The following is a 20,117-nucleotide window of genomic DNA, read 5'->3' as shown; positions in this document are numbered from 1 at the left end:
CAAACACAATGCAAATGAGACAAATATGTCATTAATTATGTATTGTTTGCAGACTGAAAACAACAGCAGTGAATACTGATTTCATTTGCTGGATTGATTTCCATTTCAAACAAGCAAACATCAGCCATTTCTGATCCCGTTTCCACTGGAATTCTCCAAACACTTTACCAAGAGCAGCCAATGACAAGGAGTGGGAGCAGGGAAATACAGCATGTCATGATGTGGGTGAGTTAAAGGGTAGAAACACACTCACAGTTCTGCCAGTTCCAGTGCATCTCCACCTCTCTCTTCTGAAAATGGGGGCACATGATGCTAGTTAAAACCCTGCCCTTTTTTACTGTAAAATCTGGTGGGAGCAGCCTGAGTGTGTGTTTTTTAATTCAGTTTCAAAGAGATTTCGCAACTGATCAGCAGATCAACCCATTCTCCCTCCAGGTGTGAATAATGGAAACGCTTTGCTCTGGTGACTAGTGTGTTCACAGCCCTCCTAGGTGCTGTGGATTGTAACACAGGAAGCAGCCTTATACAAAGTCAGACCATGGGTCCATCAGGCTCAGTACTGACTACACCAGGAGTAGCTAACCTGCACTCTGTAGAACATATCCCCTCCTTGGGGATTTTTGTGTCCCTCAACACCCCTGAATTTTTTTTTTAAGGCCATTTTATTTTTTTTAAAAAAAATATTCGCTACTTTAATGGGTCCCCTGCTGTGATGCCATGATACCCAAAGTTTTTAGTGCCCTGTTTTTAAATGTCTTTTTAAAAAGATGACTTATCTCATAGGTTCCCTACTATGAGGCCAAAAGTTTTTTGTAGCCCTCTAATGCCTCCACAAATTTGTCCATTATTTTAAATAAGTTTTAAAGTTTTTGTAGTGACTACTCCAGTAGATAACCCACTGTGATACCAAAAGGATTTTCAAGACCCCCCAGCCCTCCAAAATGATGCCAATTTTTTCTCCAGTTTTTACTGTCCATTTCTCTTGCTGTGATGCCAAAAGCCTTTTGTGACTCTCCGGGCTCCCCATTTGTCCTTTAAAAATGGTCACACCCACTTTTGCACTTCATCCCCTGCAAGCTTGACCATCGGTAAATGTGGCTTTTGACCCCAAAAAAGTCTAGCCAGTGTTGGCCCACACCAACTGACAGCAACTTTCCAGGATTTCAGATGGGATCTCTCCCAGCCCTACCTGGAGTTGCCAGGGATTAGATCTGGGACCTTCTGCATGCAAAGTAGTTGTTCTAACACTGAGCTATGATCCTTTCCCCAAACTAGTGGCTGTTGCTTTCACATCAGCAGTCTATTAAAATGTGGCAGATATTTAATATAACTTTTTAGTCTGGCTTTCAGGCACTGGGTGAAAAAGTGATTACCTGCATTCTGTATTCTAGGATCAGTCTCTTCTGTAACCTTCAAGAAAACCTGCAAGACAGATGCATGTTTTGTGGTGGCATGAGAATCTTCATGTACTCCTCTGCTCCCCATGCCACACAGCTGAAGAACCTGCATTTATTAGTACAGCAAAACCTACTGGGCTCCTGCTGGGAGGAAGGGCGGGATATAAACAAACAAACAAACAAACAAACAAACGTTTAGCTCTCCATAAATCCAGACAGGATTCCTGTTCCTTTAAGAACTCAGACACAGGTTTAATGTCTACAGAAGCTTATTATATTGTTTGGGTACAAATATTCACCCAGAATTATGAAAGAAAGGATGTGAGGGGTTGGTTGGTGGGAGGGAGAATTCCTCACAAAGCTAGCAACCTCTTCAAGTGGTGTGTCTGAGATTCCAAAAGTGCTGAGTCCCACGTCTGCCAGGGTTTCCTCTAATTCTCTGAAGAGACTGGTATATCCTCGTTTAAAATTCTTACTGGGTAGAAGATAGATAAGTTCCTGATCAATACTTTCTATTAACTTTGCTTCCGGAACATGATGATGGATCAGTTCATTTAGTTCATTCACATCGCCTGTGAAGAGGCAAAGCATGGTTTGGAAAATGAATGGTGAATTGTTTCTTCGTTTGTTTATGTATTTACTGACTTACTGACTTTATATCCCATCTTTCCTCTAAGGAGCTATAGGTGGCTTATGTGGTTCTTTCCATCCCCATTTTATCTTCATAACAACCATGTGATGCAGGTTAGGCTGAGAATGTGTGTCTGGCATAAGGTTCCCCAGTAAGCTTCATGAATGAGTGGAGCTTTGAACCCTGGTCTCCCAGATCCTAGTCTGACACACACTCTGATCTCTACGACAGATTGGATCAACTGGAGATGGGATGGAATAGCTGCTCTCATTCTATAAGTTATGACCTGGCCTTGCAACCCAATCCTATGGATGTTTATGCTGAAGCAAGTCCACTGAGTTCAAGGGGACATCATTCCAAGTAAGATTACATAGGACTGCAGCCTCAGTATCTGCATTCTGTACCAAGACGCTCCACACATTATGCAATGGCAATTGAATATGCACTCAAGAAGGTGCTCCATCCAAACATAACTCCATGATGGGTGTACCTAGATGAAACTTGGGCCACTTCTTCCATCTCAAGGATTAACCTTCAGGGAGCTTTCTTTCCAAGGAGGCAGAGGAGGTGGTGGTGAAGGTAACAGCAGGGAAGGAAAAGAAAAGAAAAGAAAAGAAAAGAAAAGAAGGAAGGAAGGAAGGAAGGAAGGAAGGAAGGAAGGAAGGAAGGAAGGAAGGAAGGAAGGAAGGAAGGAAGGAAGGAAGGAAGGAAGGAAGGAAGGAAGGAAGGAAGGAAGGAAGGAAGGAAGGAAGGAAGGAAGGAAGGAAGGAAGGAAGGAAGGAAGAAAGAAAGAAAGAAAGAAAGAAAGAAAGAAAGAAAGAAAGAAAGAAAGAAAGAAAGAAAGAAAGAAAGAAAGAAAGAAAGAAAGAAAGAAAGAAAGAAAGAAAGAAAGAAAGAAAGAAAGAAAGAAAGAAAGAAAGAAAGAAAGAAAGAAAGGGTTTGGTCAGAGGGCACTTTCTTTCCCTGCTCACTTTGCTTGACCCCTCACTGCCACTCCTCCTCCTCCTCCTGCTGGGAAAGAAAAAAAATACAGCCAAGAATCTGAGACAGACATGGTGCAACCTTCTCCCATCTCAGGCAACTATCTGCCAGTTGCTTAGTCCTCCACATAAGGAAAGGAAGAAGGATCCATTGTGTACATAGTACATATAGTAGAGTTACCAGTGTGGTGTAGTGGTTTGAGTGTTGGACTATGATGTGGGAGACCAGGGTTTGAATCCCCACACAGTCATAAAGCTCACTGGGTGACCTTGGCCCAGTCACTGCCTCTCAGGCCTCAGAGGAAGGCAATGGTAAACCACCTCTGAATACCGCTTACCATGAAAACCCTCTTCATAGGGTCGCCATAAGTCAGGATTGACTTGAAGGCAGCCCATTTCATTTTTTTCATGGCTACACATACTTTTTTTTTAAAGGCTCACCACAATGTGCATACACTGCAGTTGCTGACTATTGCAATTGAGGTGGTAGCTGAAGGAAAATTGAATTTTCCTAACAACCTAAATATGGAAGATTTGAGTGTTAGGTAAATGATTTCTGCTAACTTGGGGTAAGAACCAGAAACAACTGAGTAATAGCATTTACTATGCAAGAAAATTATAGTTCTGAAAAGCCCCAATAAGCTAAAAAGGCATGGTATCAGTTTAACCCTCTGAACAACACAATGTGACTTTCAGAATTATTTACTAATGTGCTTCTTTCTTGTGGTCACAGACACTAATGCAAAGCTAGATAAAAACATTTTACTGCTTAACATTTGCAGACAAAACATGTTTTGTCGCATTGCTCATGCCATAATTCAGGTTATCATGATGCAAATGTGTAAAAACAGATATCCATGCGATCATCCACAGAAGTAAACCGATACAGTGCAATAGCAGGGAGTTCCTTTCGTGCAAAAGTACAGCTGAAGTCCATAGTTGTGAGGTCCTACTTTTTTATGTATTCTGAAAAGGTTCCCATAAAACCTTTGCCACCAGAGTAACTGGAACACACCAGAAGGGCACGCCATGAAGAAGCGGGGGGGGGGGAGGGGAGAAACACAATTTTGTGACCTCACCACAGGGTGCCTTTGAGGGGTAGCACATGGCCCCTGGAAGCAATGGGAGGGGGGCTTCATCGGGCTCTTGCAGAATCACTTGCAATCTCAGGCAATCCCACAAGAGCTTCAAAGGCCTATAAAAGGAGTTGGCTGCCAGATGCAAGCCTCATCCAGCTCGCAACCACCACTGGTTGGACAGTGGGATCACAGGCAAAAGGTTGGATGCCTGGCCTGGGTCTAACACTGACTGGAGTGTTTCCCAACTGATTCTGAGCATCCTGTTTCTGAGAATGGCACATCAGAGGCCTCTAAGAGGGGCACAAGCAACACATGATGGCAAGAGCCCTTCCCTGTGGTTTGTTCCCCAGCAGTGGGTATTCAACTGGCCTCTGAACGTGGAAGTTCTATTTAGTTATCATAGCTACTGTGGTCCATGAAAGAAAGTGACCCAGTCACATATCACAACATTGAGCAATGAACAAGTGGGACAAACCCGGTTCTCACCATCCAGTTCCTGTTCAACAGTTTCAGCCTTGTTTGTGGGTACACAGCTGGAGCAGGAACATGAGCTTTTGGATCCCAGATGGCCAGAAGTCTAAAAGCTGATAAGCAAAAGGAAGGAGAAAGAGGAACAAGTAATATTATCAGCTTCAGTGTGCTCATAATACACGTTAAGTATAGTGTTGGAACTTTATCAGAAGTGATTGTTGATCAGTCTTTCCAAAGACTTCTTTTCAGCCTTTGTTAAATCAACTTTTCCTGACAGCTGGTTGGTTTCTACAGAGTTTCTGGGAGTTGGTAATTTTATATGCACGTATTCTATAGCGTTAGTGTATTTTGTATTTTAAAACTGCATATCTTAAGTCACATGCAATTGTAAGTTATCTTCTGTACCATGGTGGAAAGGTGAGCTGAACATCTTAAGAAGAAAAACAAATAAGTATGAGGACTAGTAAGTGTTTTTGTAACCCTTCCATTCAGAGTAGTCTGAGGGGCAATGTAGCGTATACAGTTCTTAGTTATGGATGAGGAGCGGCAAGTGGCAATCACTCTTGAGTCTTAACAAACATGAATATTTATTTATATCATAGATTAAAACCAATTAACACAACCAATTAATTAACAATTATAATAATCAATACATTTTTAAAAATCTGACCCAACCCAAACATAGTTGTTGTTATTGTTGTTGTTGTTGTTGTTGTTATTTATACCCCGCCCTTTTTCCAAACTGGAACTCAAGGCAGCTTCCAGATAAAAACAAATACATATCATTAAGAACCTATAAAAATATAAAACATATAAACATATAAAATCAGCATTAAAACAGGATTAAACTATTAAGATGTTAAAGCCAATTAGATATACTCTTAAAATACTGCAACCCAGTTTAGGAGCATACAAGTAAAACAATAACATACAGCATCCTCTTCAGTCACTACCCTTAAAACCTTTAGTTCCAAAGGCCTGCCTGAAGAAAATTGTGCAGCAATTGCCAGGGCCAACCCTATCATTCGACAGAGAGATGTGGCCAACTCAAGCAGCAGGTGCTGTAGGCTGGAGGGAGTGGTACTAAGCTGCTGGGGGACAGTGTTGCGTGTGCTACATGGCCTTCCACATGCCTCCAAAGCTAACCTGTTACCCTCAGGTGCAGTGGGGGATGCTGTTCTATGGCCAGTGTTGAAGAAAAATTCAGCTGGCAGTCTGGTCAGTTTCTGTACATTGAAGGAGAGTGTCCCATCTGTTCTGTGCTTCAGGCAGCAAAATGACCATCCACCAGGCCTCCCCATTTTGCCCATGAGGCCATTTCAGCCAAGCAATGTCCACCTGTGATGATGTCACATGTGGAACAGGTAAAGATATGAAGTTTGCAGGCACCACCCATCAGCTGATCAGTGCTTGCAAAGGAAAATGGGTCCCCTGACCCATAACTGTGATGTCAGGTGATTGACAAGTGCATGGGCCCCATGGTGGGCCTCACCCACACATCAAAGATTGCCCGCAGGGCCATCTACAAAGTTAGCTGGCCAGTCAGATCCAGTTCCCACCCCTGCTCTACTTTCAATGTTTTCTTTATTTGCTCTTTTATTCCACTGGTCTTCCTTCAGCATATTCTCTCCTCAGCTCCTTATCTTCAGCTTTCTCGTTCCACCCAATTGTCATCTACTTGCTCTGTCCCAACTTTCTATAGCCCTTCCACTCAAATGCCCCAGATTCTACAGTAGGGATGGGTGAGGATTTCAGTGAAATTGGAATTGGCAAAAGACTCCCTGATAATTTGCAGGCCCGCTATCTTTATGGGCTGATCCTGAACTTCTGCTGCTTTTCCCAACACATAATTTTTACCACATCCAAAATATGTTGAACTGATCAGTCTGCTTTGCTTGCTAACTGAAATTGACTAGAAGAAGGGGGGAGAACATGTCTGAAACTGATCAGCCTGTCTTTGCTTGCCAATTCCCTCCTTCCCAGTGCCCTGTGTATAAGTGACTGTGTGTATGTGGTGAGCTGCTTTTGGCAGGGAGGGGGCACAGTGAGGGTTTGGCAGCAGTGAGTCACTGGTGGTGGAGGCACATGCCCCAAGCAGCATATGGGCCAGCTGGGACCAGCAAGAGGGGGAGGGGAGGGAGAAGCAGGATGGGTGGGGGAAGGGATGGAGGGCTGGATGGACAGGCAGACAAGCAGAAGGAGAAGAGAGGAACGCGATGGATGAATGGATGGATGGGCAGACAGAATAGTGTGGGATGGGAGGGCATTGAAAGCTCCTTTTTTCCTTTTCTTTCCAAAAGGAAACAGCCAGTCTTTGCATGCTACCATGAAAACTGACCAGCCTCAGTTATAGAGAAGGAGGAGGAGGAGGCGGCAAAGCCATTTTCCTTTCAAAATATCAATATTTCCTTTTATTTATAGATATTTCCTTTCAAAATATTAATATTGATGGTGGGGGAGAGGAAAAAATTGGACCGGTAAAAGCAACAGACAGCAGACAAAGAACAAACTCAAATTGATACCACCTGTTAGGTTGATGGAATTGTTTTGAAGCAGCACCAGCCAATGGATCCCATCCCTATTCTACAGTGCCACTGCATTGGAGAACCTCATTGGCATACGTAGCATTCATGGGTGAAGGGCTGAATAGAATTTTGAACAAGCAACGGCAGGAAAAGTCAGTTAACTGCCTCTCCCATCAAAACGTCACTCATTCCGACTTCCGGGAAGGGTGACTTAGCCTGTGCCTGCTTTTGAGACGGGCTCCTGCCTCAAAAGAAGCTTATTCAGATATATCAGTCAGTTTTTTCTTTTTTTTTGACTGATTAAACTTCTCCCGGGTAGGGAGAAACGAAGAGATTAACCTCAAAGCCTATTTTTGTTGGGACGACCAGATCTCATTAATTTATGGGACGAGGTCCAGCCGACGAAGGTGGGACGGATTTTCAACAGCAAGCTCTATCTGATAAAGCGATCGTTCATCTTATCTTCTAAGAGAGAACGCACTAACAGGCAAGCACCCTTCTTTCTATATTTTTCTTTTACTTGACTTAAATTGTTGCTGTTTAAAAGAGATTTGCCAGATTGATCGGTTTTTGACATCTCACTGGGGAGCCATAACTTCTCTCTGCTACGCACTAATTAATAGCTTATCTCTGTTTTTGTTGCAAAAAGCTGTCCTGGATTTGCATTCTAAAGATATACACAGAAGAGGGATTTCTATTCCAGATTTTTATTTTGAAGAATATTATATTGTCTGAGACTACTCTCTTTTTGGTCTATTTTATTTTGACGAATCTGTTTTCTGACGACTGCCATTAATTGTTTCGATCCTGGGAACTGCATTTTGTTTACTTAACTATGGAGAGATAAGGCTGTCTGCTCTGTTTATACTGTGATGTCACCAAGTTTGGAGTATTAACCCAATTGTTGCTGAAATAAGAAGTGGTTTTCCTATATTTTTCTTTTAAAATGGCAATTAAGAAAGTGGCTGAGAATCTGGAAATAACTATGTTTCAGAAAATAATGGATGAGATTGAGATAACGAAACAAAACCTGCGACAGGGTTGTAAGGAGCTGAAAATTGAATTGAGTAAAATGAAGCAGGAGATTAAAGATATAGGGGTCCCTGTGAGAGAGGTGACCCTGGAAGGGGTCCCTGTGAGAGAGGAGACCCCGGAGATTGGAACAAACGTGGAACAGGAAAAAGATTTGGAGTCTATGGACTTTAGAAATAAAATCTATTGTTTGGAGACACAGGAGATTAAAGACATAGGGGTCCTTGTGAGAGAGGAGACCCTGGAGACTGGAACAGGGGTCCCTGTGAGAGAGGAGACCCTGGAGACTGGATCAGGGGTCCCTGTGAGAGAGGAGACCCCGGAGATTGGAACAAACGTGGAACAGGAAAAAGATTTGGAGTCTATGGACTTTAGAAATAAAATCTATTGTTTGGAACTCAATGTTATCTCTGAAGAAATTAATGAAGATTCTAGAGATAAAGTTATCAATGGCATGGATAATCTTCTGGACTGGAATGATGTGATGGAGCCCAATATAGAGGAAATCTATGGAATTAACTGCAGCCATGTGACAATGGAAAAACTTTCAAGAGATGACCCAGTGTATTTTGAAAAAAAGAACAGAGATATGATTTTACAGCAGTATTTCAGCAACCTATTCAGAATGGATGGCAAGAAAATATTTGGGATAGAGGTAATTCCCATCAGACTCTTACTATATGACTATGGCTTTGACAGCAAGATTATTATGGAATACTGATAATGGAAGATTGGATACTGAAATTACTGGACTTAACAAGACTACTGAAGATGGAAGATGGAAAATGGAACTAATAGGGATAATAGAACAATGGCTACTGAAATTACTGAACCTAACAGATTCTGATGTGATGGATTAATTGAAATGTTTATTTTGACTATGGTTATGACAATAAGATTATCATAATTAGTAATGAGATGGATTAATCGATATGCTTATCTGGAAAAAAAAATTGATAGATATATTTCTTAAAGAATTGAAACCTCTCTTTGACTTTTTGTGGAAAGAATAAAGTAATGTTTATGAGATTTGATGATTAAGTAAGATAACTATTGGAGGAAAGTGATTTTATAATATGACTTAAGAGACAGGATTGTTATATATTATAGACTTATAACTGATCTGATCTTTGACAAATGGGAAGTCAATATTTTACTCTTTATTTTTTATTTTTATTTTTATTTTTATTTATTTTTTTTTTTGTTTAACTATTTTTGATTTTGTTTTTTGTCTTTGAATGTTTTATGATTTTGTCTTGTATGTTTTATGAAAATTTGAATAAAAATTATTGGAAAAAAAAAAAAAAAAAACGTCACTCATTCCTCCCCCCTTTAACAAAATGTATGCAAATAAGATGTCACTCACAGTACATTATATTTGAATTTGGGGGGGGTGAATAACACAGATTATTTATGCATCAGGGTGGGAAACACTTACAGCCTCCTTTCCTCCGCCGTCTTGGATGCTTTTCATCTTGCGGACTAAGGTGAGATAAAAGCCTGTCCCAAAAGAATTCTTTAGGAAAACAGGAGATCCTGAGTAGCACAGCTTGCCTTGGGAAATGACAGCAATTCGATCTCCAAGGATATCTGCTTCATCCATGTGGTGGGCAGACACAATGATGGTTCTACCTAAAAGGTAGGAGCAGATGTGACCAAAAAAAGTCCTCTCTAATACATTTTTCTTCAAGCACCTGGGGTTCCTTCTGCTTTTCTTCCCCCTCTCTCTCATATGTAAACGACTGCACATAGGCCATGAGAATTGGTGCAATGTTTCTTGAAATATCGAAGATTAAGTTTATTGGAAAGCTTTGAGCATACATACTTGGGTCTCAAAAGGATTTAGGCCTACAGCAGATCCTGAACATATCTTGCAGTTGTCAGGTAGGACCTTAGTGCATATAACACCCCTAAACTTTAGCCAGATGAAGGCACACAAGATGTACAAGAGACACCCAAATGCCCCAAAGGGCTACAGCATGTCATGTGGCAAGGACCTGACCTCTAATGTGGTCTTTTGAGTCAGGCCTGCTTCACCGAATGAACAACAAAAGGAGTTCAGCTTGCTGATGCTTCTCACCACCAGCTCACCTCACCCAGCTTTTGCCAGTACCTAACTTCATATACTTTGCTTCATTGTGCACCTTGAACCTTATTCTCCATAGAGCCCCCACTAACTCTGCAGGTCTCTGTTCTGATAGGACTTCTGTGAAGGAAAACATGCAGCCTATACATAAGTGAACTGTAGGACTGACAAAATGCGCAACTCAAGAGAAGGCACAGGCACTGCAATACCACCTGCATTAAGTGAAACATGGTTATCCAACAGTTTTATCCATTCAAACAGAGTGATTCTTCATTGTCTACTGATTGGGTAGGCAAGGTGGTGAGGGAAGGGTTAAGTGCACTGGATTTTACCTGCCCAAACATGGGCTGCAGGCCTCTAATCTATCAAATAATTAGACATTGCGTAATAACCTTGAAAAATGAAATAGACTGCCTTCAAGTCGCTTCTGACTTATGGCGACCCTATGAATAGGGTTTTCATGGTAAGTGGTATTCAGAGATGGTTTACCATTGCCTTCCCTCTGAGGCTGAGAGGCAGTGACTGGCCCAAGGTCACCCAGTGAGCTTTATGGCTGTGTGGGGATTCGAACCCTGGTCTCCCAGGTCATAGTCCAACACCTTAACCACTACACCACACTGGCTACCTTAATAACCTTAGGGGGGGGTTTAACATGCCAAAGCTTGATAGCCAATATAATGGGACAAGTTATGTATAGCTAAGGCTGGGACAGGTACTTCCCCCCCCCATCCCCCAGTAGAAAGTACATCTAGCTTTTTCGCCCCTACTCACAATCAACAACTAATCTGCTGAATTTAACAAAAACAGATACTCAGTGTACTTGGATGCAGATGCATGTACACCACAGTGGAGAGCCTATAAAACTGTCAATCTTTGCTGCCTTTTCATTTTAAGTAGAAATTACTTCATCCATCTTCACAAAGAAGGTATAATTATTAACAGGCAGACAAAGCACAGGTAACAGGTTTAGACAACAAGATATCAGCTGTACTCTGCTTTGTCTGAAATCCATGGGTCTTTCTGCACACACACACACACACACACACACACACACACACACACACACACACACACACACACACCTGCCTTTGTTGTTATGTGCCTTCAAGTCAATTATGACTTATGGTGACCCTATGAATCAGTGACCTCCAAGAGCATCTGTCATGAACCACCCTGTTCAGATCTTGTAAGTTCAGGTCTGTGGCTTCCTTTATGGAATCAATCCATCTCTTGGTTGCCCTTCCTCTTTTTCTACTCCCTTCTGTTTTTCCCAGCATTATTGTCTTTTCTAGTGAATCATGTTTTCTCATTAAGCGTCCAAAGTGTGATAACCTCAGTTTCATCACTTTAGCTTCTAGTGATAGTTCTGGTTTAATTTGTTCTAACACCCAATTATTTGTCTTTTTTGCAGTCCATGGTATGCGCAAAGTGCTCTTCCAGCACCACATTTCAAATGAGTTGATTTTTCACTTATCCGCTTTTTTCACTGTCCAACTTTCACATCCATCCATAGAAATCGGAAATACCATGGTCTGAATGATCCTGACTTTAGTGTTCAGTTCATCTTTGCATTTGAGGACCTTTTCTAGTATCCAAAATGGTATCCAAACAGAGTATCCAAAATGCAACACCTGCCTTTACATTTATCAAAAAGGTTTGAAACAGGGAAATGTTATAAAAAGATTTTTAAAGAAAAACCAAACCCAGTTACTGAACCTTTCTAAAGACAAATTACCTGAGTGATACTTCAGTAGGAGATCCCAAATGGACCATCTGGAATATGGATCAATTTCTGAAGTGGGCTCAACCAGGACAACCACTTTTGCTTCGTCTACAAAGGCAATGGCAACAGAAAGCTTTCGCTGCATGCCACCTAAGGGAAACAGGAACAAAACAAAAAGATAAGGGATGCATATTTGCTGGAGAAAGCAGCAGATCTGTTAGAGGGGACAGGGTTGCATCCCTACAGCATGTAACAGGGTTTGCACAAGCAATTATCAAATATGTTATTAAATGTAGGGCTCTTTCGCACCTTAAAGGCCACCGTATTTAATGTGGGATGAGCTTTTTGTAGACCAGAGCCAACTTAAAAGCTTATGCCACAATAAACGTGTTAGACTGCAAGGTGCCACAACAAGACTCTTTACTGATTTTGCTACAGCAGGCAAACACGGCTATTACTCTGGAATGTATTTGTTTTAAAAACTGCATTCTGCTTTATCATATAAGTTAACGCAAGCGGCTAACAAACAAAATAATAATAAAATTATTAAACATCAAAATACAAAATGGATACAAAGCAAAAACATATTTCTTTAACCTTTCAGAGAAATTAGATAGCTGAGTGAAGAATATTCCAGCCTCAGCAGAGTGGCTTGACCTGTGTGACATTCACATCCTTTTCAGCCTTAGGATGAACAAACATATGGTAACAGAGGGAGAAGGCCCTACTCCTCTATTAAGTATCAATGAACAAAACCATATGTGGGGGAGACTCTATTATAAAGCAGAGTGATTTAGCTTCATCATGTGGCAGATTCTTGATGCCATTAAAGGGCACAAGAAGCCCAGTTATTTAATATAATGTTCAACTTTTTACCATGAAGGGCACCACTTTGATTTTACATTTGAGTTGCCAATATGTGCTGGGCTGAACTTGGATCAGGTTAACCAGTGTCATAGCCACACCATACATTTAAAACACCCTTATACCACTTTAATAGTTATGGCTTCTGTGATGTTCCTGTATTAGTGTATATATGGTAAGTGCTGTTTGGATAGGAAATACATGGTAAGTGGAATGAAAGAGGAGGGGGGAGTAAATGGGCAGTAGAATGCTGGATGATTGGCTGAGTGTTTGGATGGCTGGAGAGTATAAATGGAAGGATGACAGTTGAATCTGGGTGGACGGTGGACGTTAGTGGATTGTTTTGGTGGGTTTGTGAGAGGAGATTGTGTGGAGAGTTGGTGGATGTGAGGAGAGTGTGGAGTTTGGATTAATACTAAGACCAGTACCTCAGGAATAGATGAAACCATATGCTTAAGTGCCTTTATAAAGAAATCTTGTTATCTTTGTTATTTAATAAATATATTTGGTTTACCAAAGGCCTGATCCTTGGCTGGGGTTTCACAGACCAGAAGGGAGGGTAAGGTAAATACCAAGGCTGAAGTGAAACTGTTACAAATGATGGCAGCGGTGAAGGGGATAATATAACACCACAAGTATTCAGAGCAAACCAGAATTATATATAAAGATCAAAGGGATTGGGGACAGCTTAAGCACTCAGTCACAGAGGTAACCTGATAGAGAGACTCAGGCAGAGTCTCTGGGACTACTGGTTATAGGACGTGACTGGTGGTGCTGCCTAGCAGGGGAATCTGTTGAGATCTGTGCTAGAGCGGGGAGAGAAACCATAAAAAAGGACAGTCTGGACTGGTGGAGTCCCTGATGGTGCCTAGTGACAGGCAGTAACCACGAGCAGGTAGGAACCTGACAGGGAGAGCCAGGGAAGGGCATCACAGCTTCTCCCAAAGAATCCTGGGAACAGTAGTTTGTTAAGGGTGCTGAGAGGAGAATCCTCACAGAGCTGCAATTCCCCGCACCTTTAATAAACTACAGTTCCCAGATTTCTTTGGGGGAAACCATGACTGTTAAATCGGTATGTGTTCTTTAAATGTGTAAAAAGAGCGTCTAATTCTGCCTTCAGAGGCAGCTAAAAATTCAGGAGTTAATAAGGGACACAGGACTTTGAGAGTTCAAACCCACAAATACCTGACAAGTTTTGAGCCTCTTCATTCCTTTTATGCAGAAGGCCTATGTCTTCCAACATCATCTCCATTTCCAATTCTGCCTCTTCTCTGGACCTCCCTTTCAGCTGGGCATAAAACAGGATGTGTTCGGCAACAGTAAGGCTACAGACAAGAAACAATGTTGTTTTAGCTGAACAAAAGCGACAAAGAATGCTGCACTATTATACTGCAGAACTAAGAGGCAATTCTTTGGGGGAAGCCATGTGCTTTAAATGTATGGTGTGTACACATCCATTTAAGCTCTTTTCCAACCACTCTGTTCCAGAACTATTGCCTGTCTTCGGGCTAAGATATTGTGTGAGGGGAGGAAAGAGCCCATCAGAAATACAACATAAACACACTGATTGAAAAACACTTTTGCAGTCTCGAAAGGCGTTGGCTACCTTGTGGCCTTTTCTCTCAACCCTCAGTCATCTCTTAAAATGGTAGATAATCAACATCCACAAACTTGACTCTGAGTTCCAGAATTATGTAATGTTTTTGAGTGTCATTGTTGACATCTTGCCTAAGCCATTTTCCATTGCCCATGAGCGGTAACTTTGGTCCCAGCTAAAGTCTGAATAAGCAATGCAGAGCAGAAAGAACACACCCACACTTCAAAAATAATATCAGGTTTGCTTCTAGTAGTTTGTTACCAGCTAGTGGAGCAGAAGACTTGTATGAGGTAGTTGGAACAATTATAACCTTTTAGTGGGAAACTCATTACTTAGGTGCAAGTTCGAAGCAAGTGTCTGGCAGCACTTACTCATTGAACAAGATGTTGTACTGAGGACACATGCCTAAACTCTGCTGTATGGAGTCCATGTGTGTTTGGATGTCTTTTCCACCAACCAGTATTGTTCCAGATGTAGGTGGGAACAGACCTGCGAGGATAGACCTAGCCAAACAACATGAGAAACATGGAATATGTATATCAATAGCTATAAAGCTGCTGTTTCCAAAATAATAAAAATAAAGCAATTTCAAATAACTTCAGATAATATCCTTGCAGCACCACTAGGAGGTGCTTGTGTCTATGGACACCTCTGGAGAAATACAATGCAAATTTGAATGCATCCTGCTTGTTGGATCTAAACTAAAGAATTCTCAAACATGCTATACCTCCCCACACCCACACTCATTTATAAGGGAAAAAACAACAACATTAAATTATATTATTCATTCTGCTGAGTTATACTATTAAAAGGCTACTGAAAGAGAAACAGTTTGTGGTAGAGGTTTATTTTCCCCCCATCCCAAATAAGAATATTAGAACATAACTCGATCTTTAAATTTTTGTTCCACAAACAATTCTACATGAGATTTGAGGAAGCTGTAGGCACAACTTGAGATACTTATAATACTGCGGTGGTTCTCGTGAAAAATGACTTGCATTTTCAAACTGAGGTTCTCTCCTCGCTTATGCCACTTCCCATTTTTTTTTAAAAAAAAGACTGTCGCTTTTATCAAGGCTCTGCAACTGGTAGTATGCCTGACCTGGCCTGTGATTGTGATACACACATCTGTCAATTTCTCATTTTTCCAGTCTTAAAGTTCAGTTCTCCATAATGTTTCTCCCTCCAGTTTTCACACCTCCTTCATCTTGGTCCAATCCCGCTTTCCATATGATATGTTCTGCATACAGATTAAACAAATAGGGTGATAAAATACACCCCTGTCTCACACCCTTTCCGATGGGGAACCAATCGGTTTCTCCATATTCTCTCCTTACAGTAGCCTCCTGTCCAGAGTATAGGTTGCGCATCAGGACAATCAGATGCTGTGGCACCCCCATTTCTTTTAAAGCATTCCATAGTTTTACATGATCTACTGAATCACATTTCTCCCCCATCCCTTGCCTTGAGGGGGGTGGCATTTGGAGGAGAGAAGAAGCAAGCACAGTATCAGTGAAGCAGCCCTTCTTCTTCCTGATTCTCCCCTTTAAGTGCCTCCTTCCTCTAAATTTCAGCAAACGTGGGATTGGGGAAGATGAGGGGGGCACATTTACAAAGATGATGTCTGCCCTGGCCCAAGAACAGAGCCCCATAGAACATAATAGGCGACTCATATTTCAGAATCTGACATGTACAAACAAAACTACAAAAGGGCAAATGCAACAGGTCTGCGATGTCCACAGTTTTTGAAAATTTGACCTGGCCACAGCATATAAAAGCTACTCAGGAAGAAGCCTGGGGGCAGTAGAAATTGAAAGCCAAGGAAATGTTTGTCCAGACCCCTGAGAAATAGTGCACCTGGAACTCTCACAGGCCCAAGGGACGGAACATATCAACTTTGCTGACTTCATTGCTTTTTCAACTCTTTTAGACAAAAGGCTCACCATCTCTCTGAGCATTTTTAAGAAGACCTGACCCCAGGAAAAATGCTGCTCTTCCAGAGAGACATCTGCTTTTGTTTCTCCTGTTACTTCCACTTTTATAAGATAGGCATTTCCTTCTCCCAAGGTCTTGTCAGTTTTGAAACTATCCCCTGCCCTGCCAAAGCCAATGTGGTAATCCAAGTTTACAATTGAATAATACAGAGGTAATCCAAGTTTACAATTCACAATTGTTAAGATAGCAGAGTACGGATAATCTCCTGTAAGAAACAAGACAATTACCTACATTTTTAAAATCACTACTGTATCTGAAATCAGGATTGCTACATGAAACAAAATATGTGGCCATGTACATTTACAACACATAAACACATTTAAATCAATTCCATTACTATGAAGGATGGGCTGCAAAGCAAAGCAAGCTCTATGCCTGAATGGCCACTCTTGTTAGGAGACTTCATTAAATGTATCTATGCCAAATTATGACAATGGCAACTGTTTACATGTAATTTAGAGGGGAATGTTACACACACACATAAGTACTATATACAGTTGGCATAATACTTATGCATTTATATACTCTTTGATTGAAGAAAACCACTAAGCAGTTTACAAAAACATGAAAACCATCAACAAAACACTTCTGAAGAACCATTTAGAAAGGCAGTAAAACTAACAGGATGTACAGTTAGAGCAGAAGGATAAATGCAAGCTCATAGCCTCCTGTCATCTCTAGTGATGTTACTGAAATGTATAACTACTTGGTTGAGTATATTAATTTGTCCCATTTGTAATACCTATATTACAAATTGAGGACCATTTTGCTGAGCAGTTCTTCTCATGAAATGTTAAATGAGATCTTGCTGACCAGATGCCCAAAGCCAACTGCTTTGCAAAGTTTTTGGTTTTTAAAAAAAATGTTTACTGCTTACTATTGATGAATCTGTTGATAATTACTGGAAGCAACCAGATCACCTGAACAAACAGCCATTTGTTTCTTACCTTTTCTATTCGGGTTAATCAATTTTCTTGATAGTTCCTTGTAGGCTTTTTTTTTTTTTGAGGTTAGTGCCCCTTAGCACAGTGGGGAGGAGAACCTGGCTGGGAGGCCAGAGTCTGTGAGTTCAAATCCCCACTCGTGTCTCCTGGTGCAAAGGGCCAGCTAAAGATCACCCCCACAGTGAGTGGCTCAGGGGTTACGTGCCCTGCCACCTGTGCAGCCGTGGGCAAGCTGCATAGTCCCAAGGAGCCCAGTTGCCCCCCAGCTGGCAGTTGCGGACAAGGAAGGGACTGGCTTGTGCAGCTGTGGCAAGCTGAGAAGGCCCCAGCCAGCTGAGGAGGACTAGCCTCAGAGGGAGGCAATGGTAAACCCCCTCTGAATACTGCTTACCATGAAAACCCTATTCATAGGGCCGCCATAAGTCGGGATCGACTTGAAGGCAGTCCATCCAGATTGAAAACCTCTCTTGTTCCTAAGTGTGTTAGTTGGGGATGGGGATGGTAGGAGCTGAATTCTCCATTTTGGCTGATTCTCCACCAGGTGATTCTCCACTTTGGCCAATGAGTGCCGGGCACATGACACCAAACAATTCCAGGACCAATATAATCACATGTGCATTACAGTACCAGTAGTGCATGCGCCAACTTTACCAGTCAGGAGAAAACTGTCAGAAAATATTCAAGCTTTTCTGAATTCTTGTTAAGATAGCTTAGGAAGCCTGAAACTTCTCTGAATCGAGGGGAGACTTATCAGTAAGTCTCCATAGCTCAAATGTTACTTGCAGCACTTCATTTCAGAAAGTGTTTGTTGAGGTTATAGGTGTAAGTGACGTATATCTTCACCACTTACCTAAGTACAAAGTACAAAAACTTTATTGCATGTAGCCATAGGCCTTTGCAAAATACAACATAAAACAAGTAAACATCAAAAAGCTAAAAAGTTTATACAAGATTAAAACGATCACAAGATATTATAAGTCTTAATGTGGTTCACCCGTAATTTCAAAGCAGCCAAGGCAAAGTTGGCTGCTGCAACTGTTATTTGTTTACTGCTGTCACCTAGTAGCTCGACAACCATGGCTCAGCTTTCCCTGCGTGCATAAACAGATGGATATAGTAAGCTAGAAATTTCCTTCTGGGATCCTCGTATAGGGAGCAAAGTAGCAAGTAGTGGGTGATGTCCTCTAACCAGTTGCATCCAAAGATGCATCTCCGATCCTTGACCAGGATGCCCAGGTATCTCCCGTCCAAAAAGGCCGAGGGCATAAGTTGGAACCTAAGTTCCGTGAAAGCCCTACAGAGGTGGGCTTGCGTCAGAACTTCAAAATAAAAGGGTCTAGCGTGATTGAGTTTGACTAGGGGGAACCAGGGGGAGAAAGGGGCTACTGCAATTACTGCCTGATCTTGACTCGCATCATGATCAAAGACCCAGTTTCTGAGCGCCTGCTTGCTAAGGCTCAGATATTTCCCCATGCAGAGATTATAGATCTCTAGTTTTACTTGGACCATATGCGCCCATCCCCCCGTCTTATGTTGCTCCATCCAACAGAGTTTGGGTAAAGAGCATTCATCCAGCCTAAGTAGTTTCCGCCAAAATCTGAAATATGCTAGGTCTATTTTTGCTGCAAGGGAGGGTAAACCAAGCTCCGCTCTCAGATGGGCTGCCGGAACCCCCTGAGGCAAACCCAAAATCTGGTGCATGAACTTATTTTGGAGGACTTCCACTGCCCGCTTTGCCGACTCCCCCCACAGTTCGGCCCCATAAAGGATTTGGGGGAGAATTTTTGCCACGTAGATTTTGAGCACGGGGTTAATTAGTTGCCCACCTCTGGTGTAAAAGAAACTTCTAATTTGGCCGATCGACCTGGAGCAAGAGAGTTTGGTTGCCACCAGATGGTGTTTCCATGAGAGTTTCTCGCTAAAGTGCACGCCCAGATATTTAAATGAGTGCGCCTGTTCCAATTTGTGTCCATTCAAAGACCAAGTCGACTTGGGACTCTTCTTGCCAAAAATCGTGATCTTGGTTTTGGAATGGTTAATGGTCAGATGCTGCTCTTTACAAAAATTCCCCAGTCTGGTAAGCATTCTTTTTATTTATTTTATTTATTTTATTTAATTTATATACCGCCCTAAGCCCGAAGGCTCTCCAGGCGGTGTACATAAAAGGTAAAAGCAGGCACAATATATAAATACAATAAATATAATAACTCAAAAAAACAAAAACACACAAACAATACGAGAACCAAACAGCATCCAGAATACAACATAGTAATAAAATACTGTAAAAATACACTTTAAAATGCCTGGGAGTATAAAAAGGTTTTCACCTGGCGCCAAAAAGATAGCAGCGTCGGCGCCAGGCGCACCTCATCGGGGACACCATTCCACAGTTCGGGAGCCACAACCGAAAAGGCCCTATTTCTAGTCACCATCCTCCGAGCTTCTTGATGGGATGGTACTCGAAGGAGGGCCTTAGATGTTGAGCGCAGTGTACGGGTAGTTTCATATTGGGAGAGGCGCTCCACCAGGTATTGCGGTCCCATGCCATGTAAGGCTTTATAGGTCAAAACCAGCACTTTGAATTTAGCCCGGAAACAAATAGGAAGCCAGTGCAGACGGGCCAAAACAGGTGTTATATGAGCGGACCTTCTGGTCCGCATCAACAATCTGGCCGCTGCATTCTGGACTAACTGTAGTTTCCGAACTATCTTCAAGGGCAGCCCAACGTAGAGCGCATTGCAGTAGTCCAATCTAGAAGTTACCAGAGCATGATTAATATTTTTTTTTATCCGT

The 20,117-nt window shown here is 41.8% G+C and overlaps 1 protein-coding gene across 1 annotated transcript in view; it reads right to left on the bottom strand.

Annotated features, from left to right (window-relative positions):
- Positions 1–20,117, bottom strand: part of ABCA4 (ATP binding cassette subfamily A member 4) — a 127,587-nt gene that overhangs the window by 19,994 nt on the left and 87,476 nt on the right. Inside the window, 9 exon segments of the mRNA XM_061630653.1 lie at positions 1,374–1,399; positions 1,401–1,422; positions 1,767–1,969; positions 4,574–4,638; positions 6,867–6,879; positions 9,550–9,747; positions 11,937–12,074; positions 13,974–14,113; positions 14,757–14,888. Of these exon segments, the coding sequence (XP_061486637.1) occupies positions 1,374–1,399; positions 1,401–1,422; positions 1,767–1,969; positions 4,574–4,638; positions 6,867–6,879; positions 9,550–9,747; positions 11,937–12,074; positions 13,974–14,113; positions 14,757–14,888 (937 nt within the window).

Source organism: Rhineura floridana, chromosome 6 (assembly GCF_030035675.1).
Source record: "Rhineura floridana isolate rRhiFlo1 chromosome 6, rRhiFlo1.hap2, whole genome shotgun sequence".
NCBI lineage: Eukaryota > Metazoa > Chordata > Lepidosauria > Squamata > Rhineuridae > Rhineura > Rhineura floridana.
Note: the sequence above shows the minus strand (reverse complement) of the source record. Positions and strands in the feature narration are given on the sequence as shown.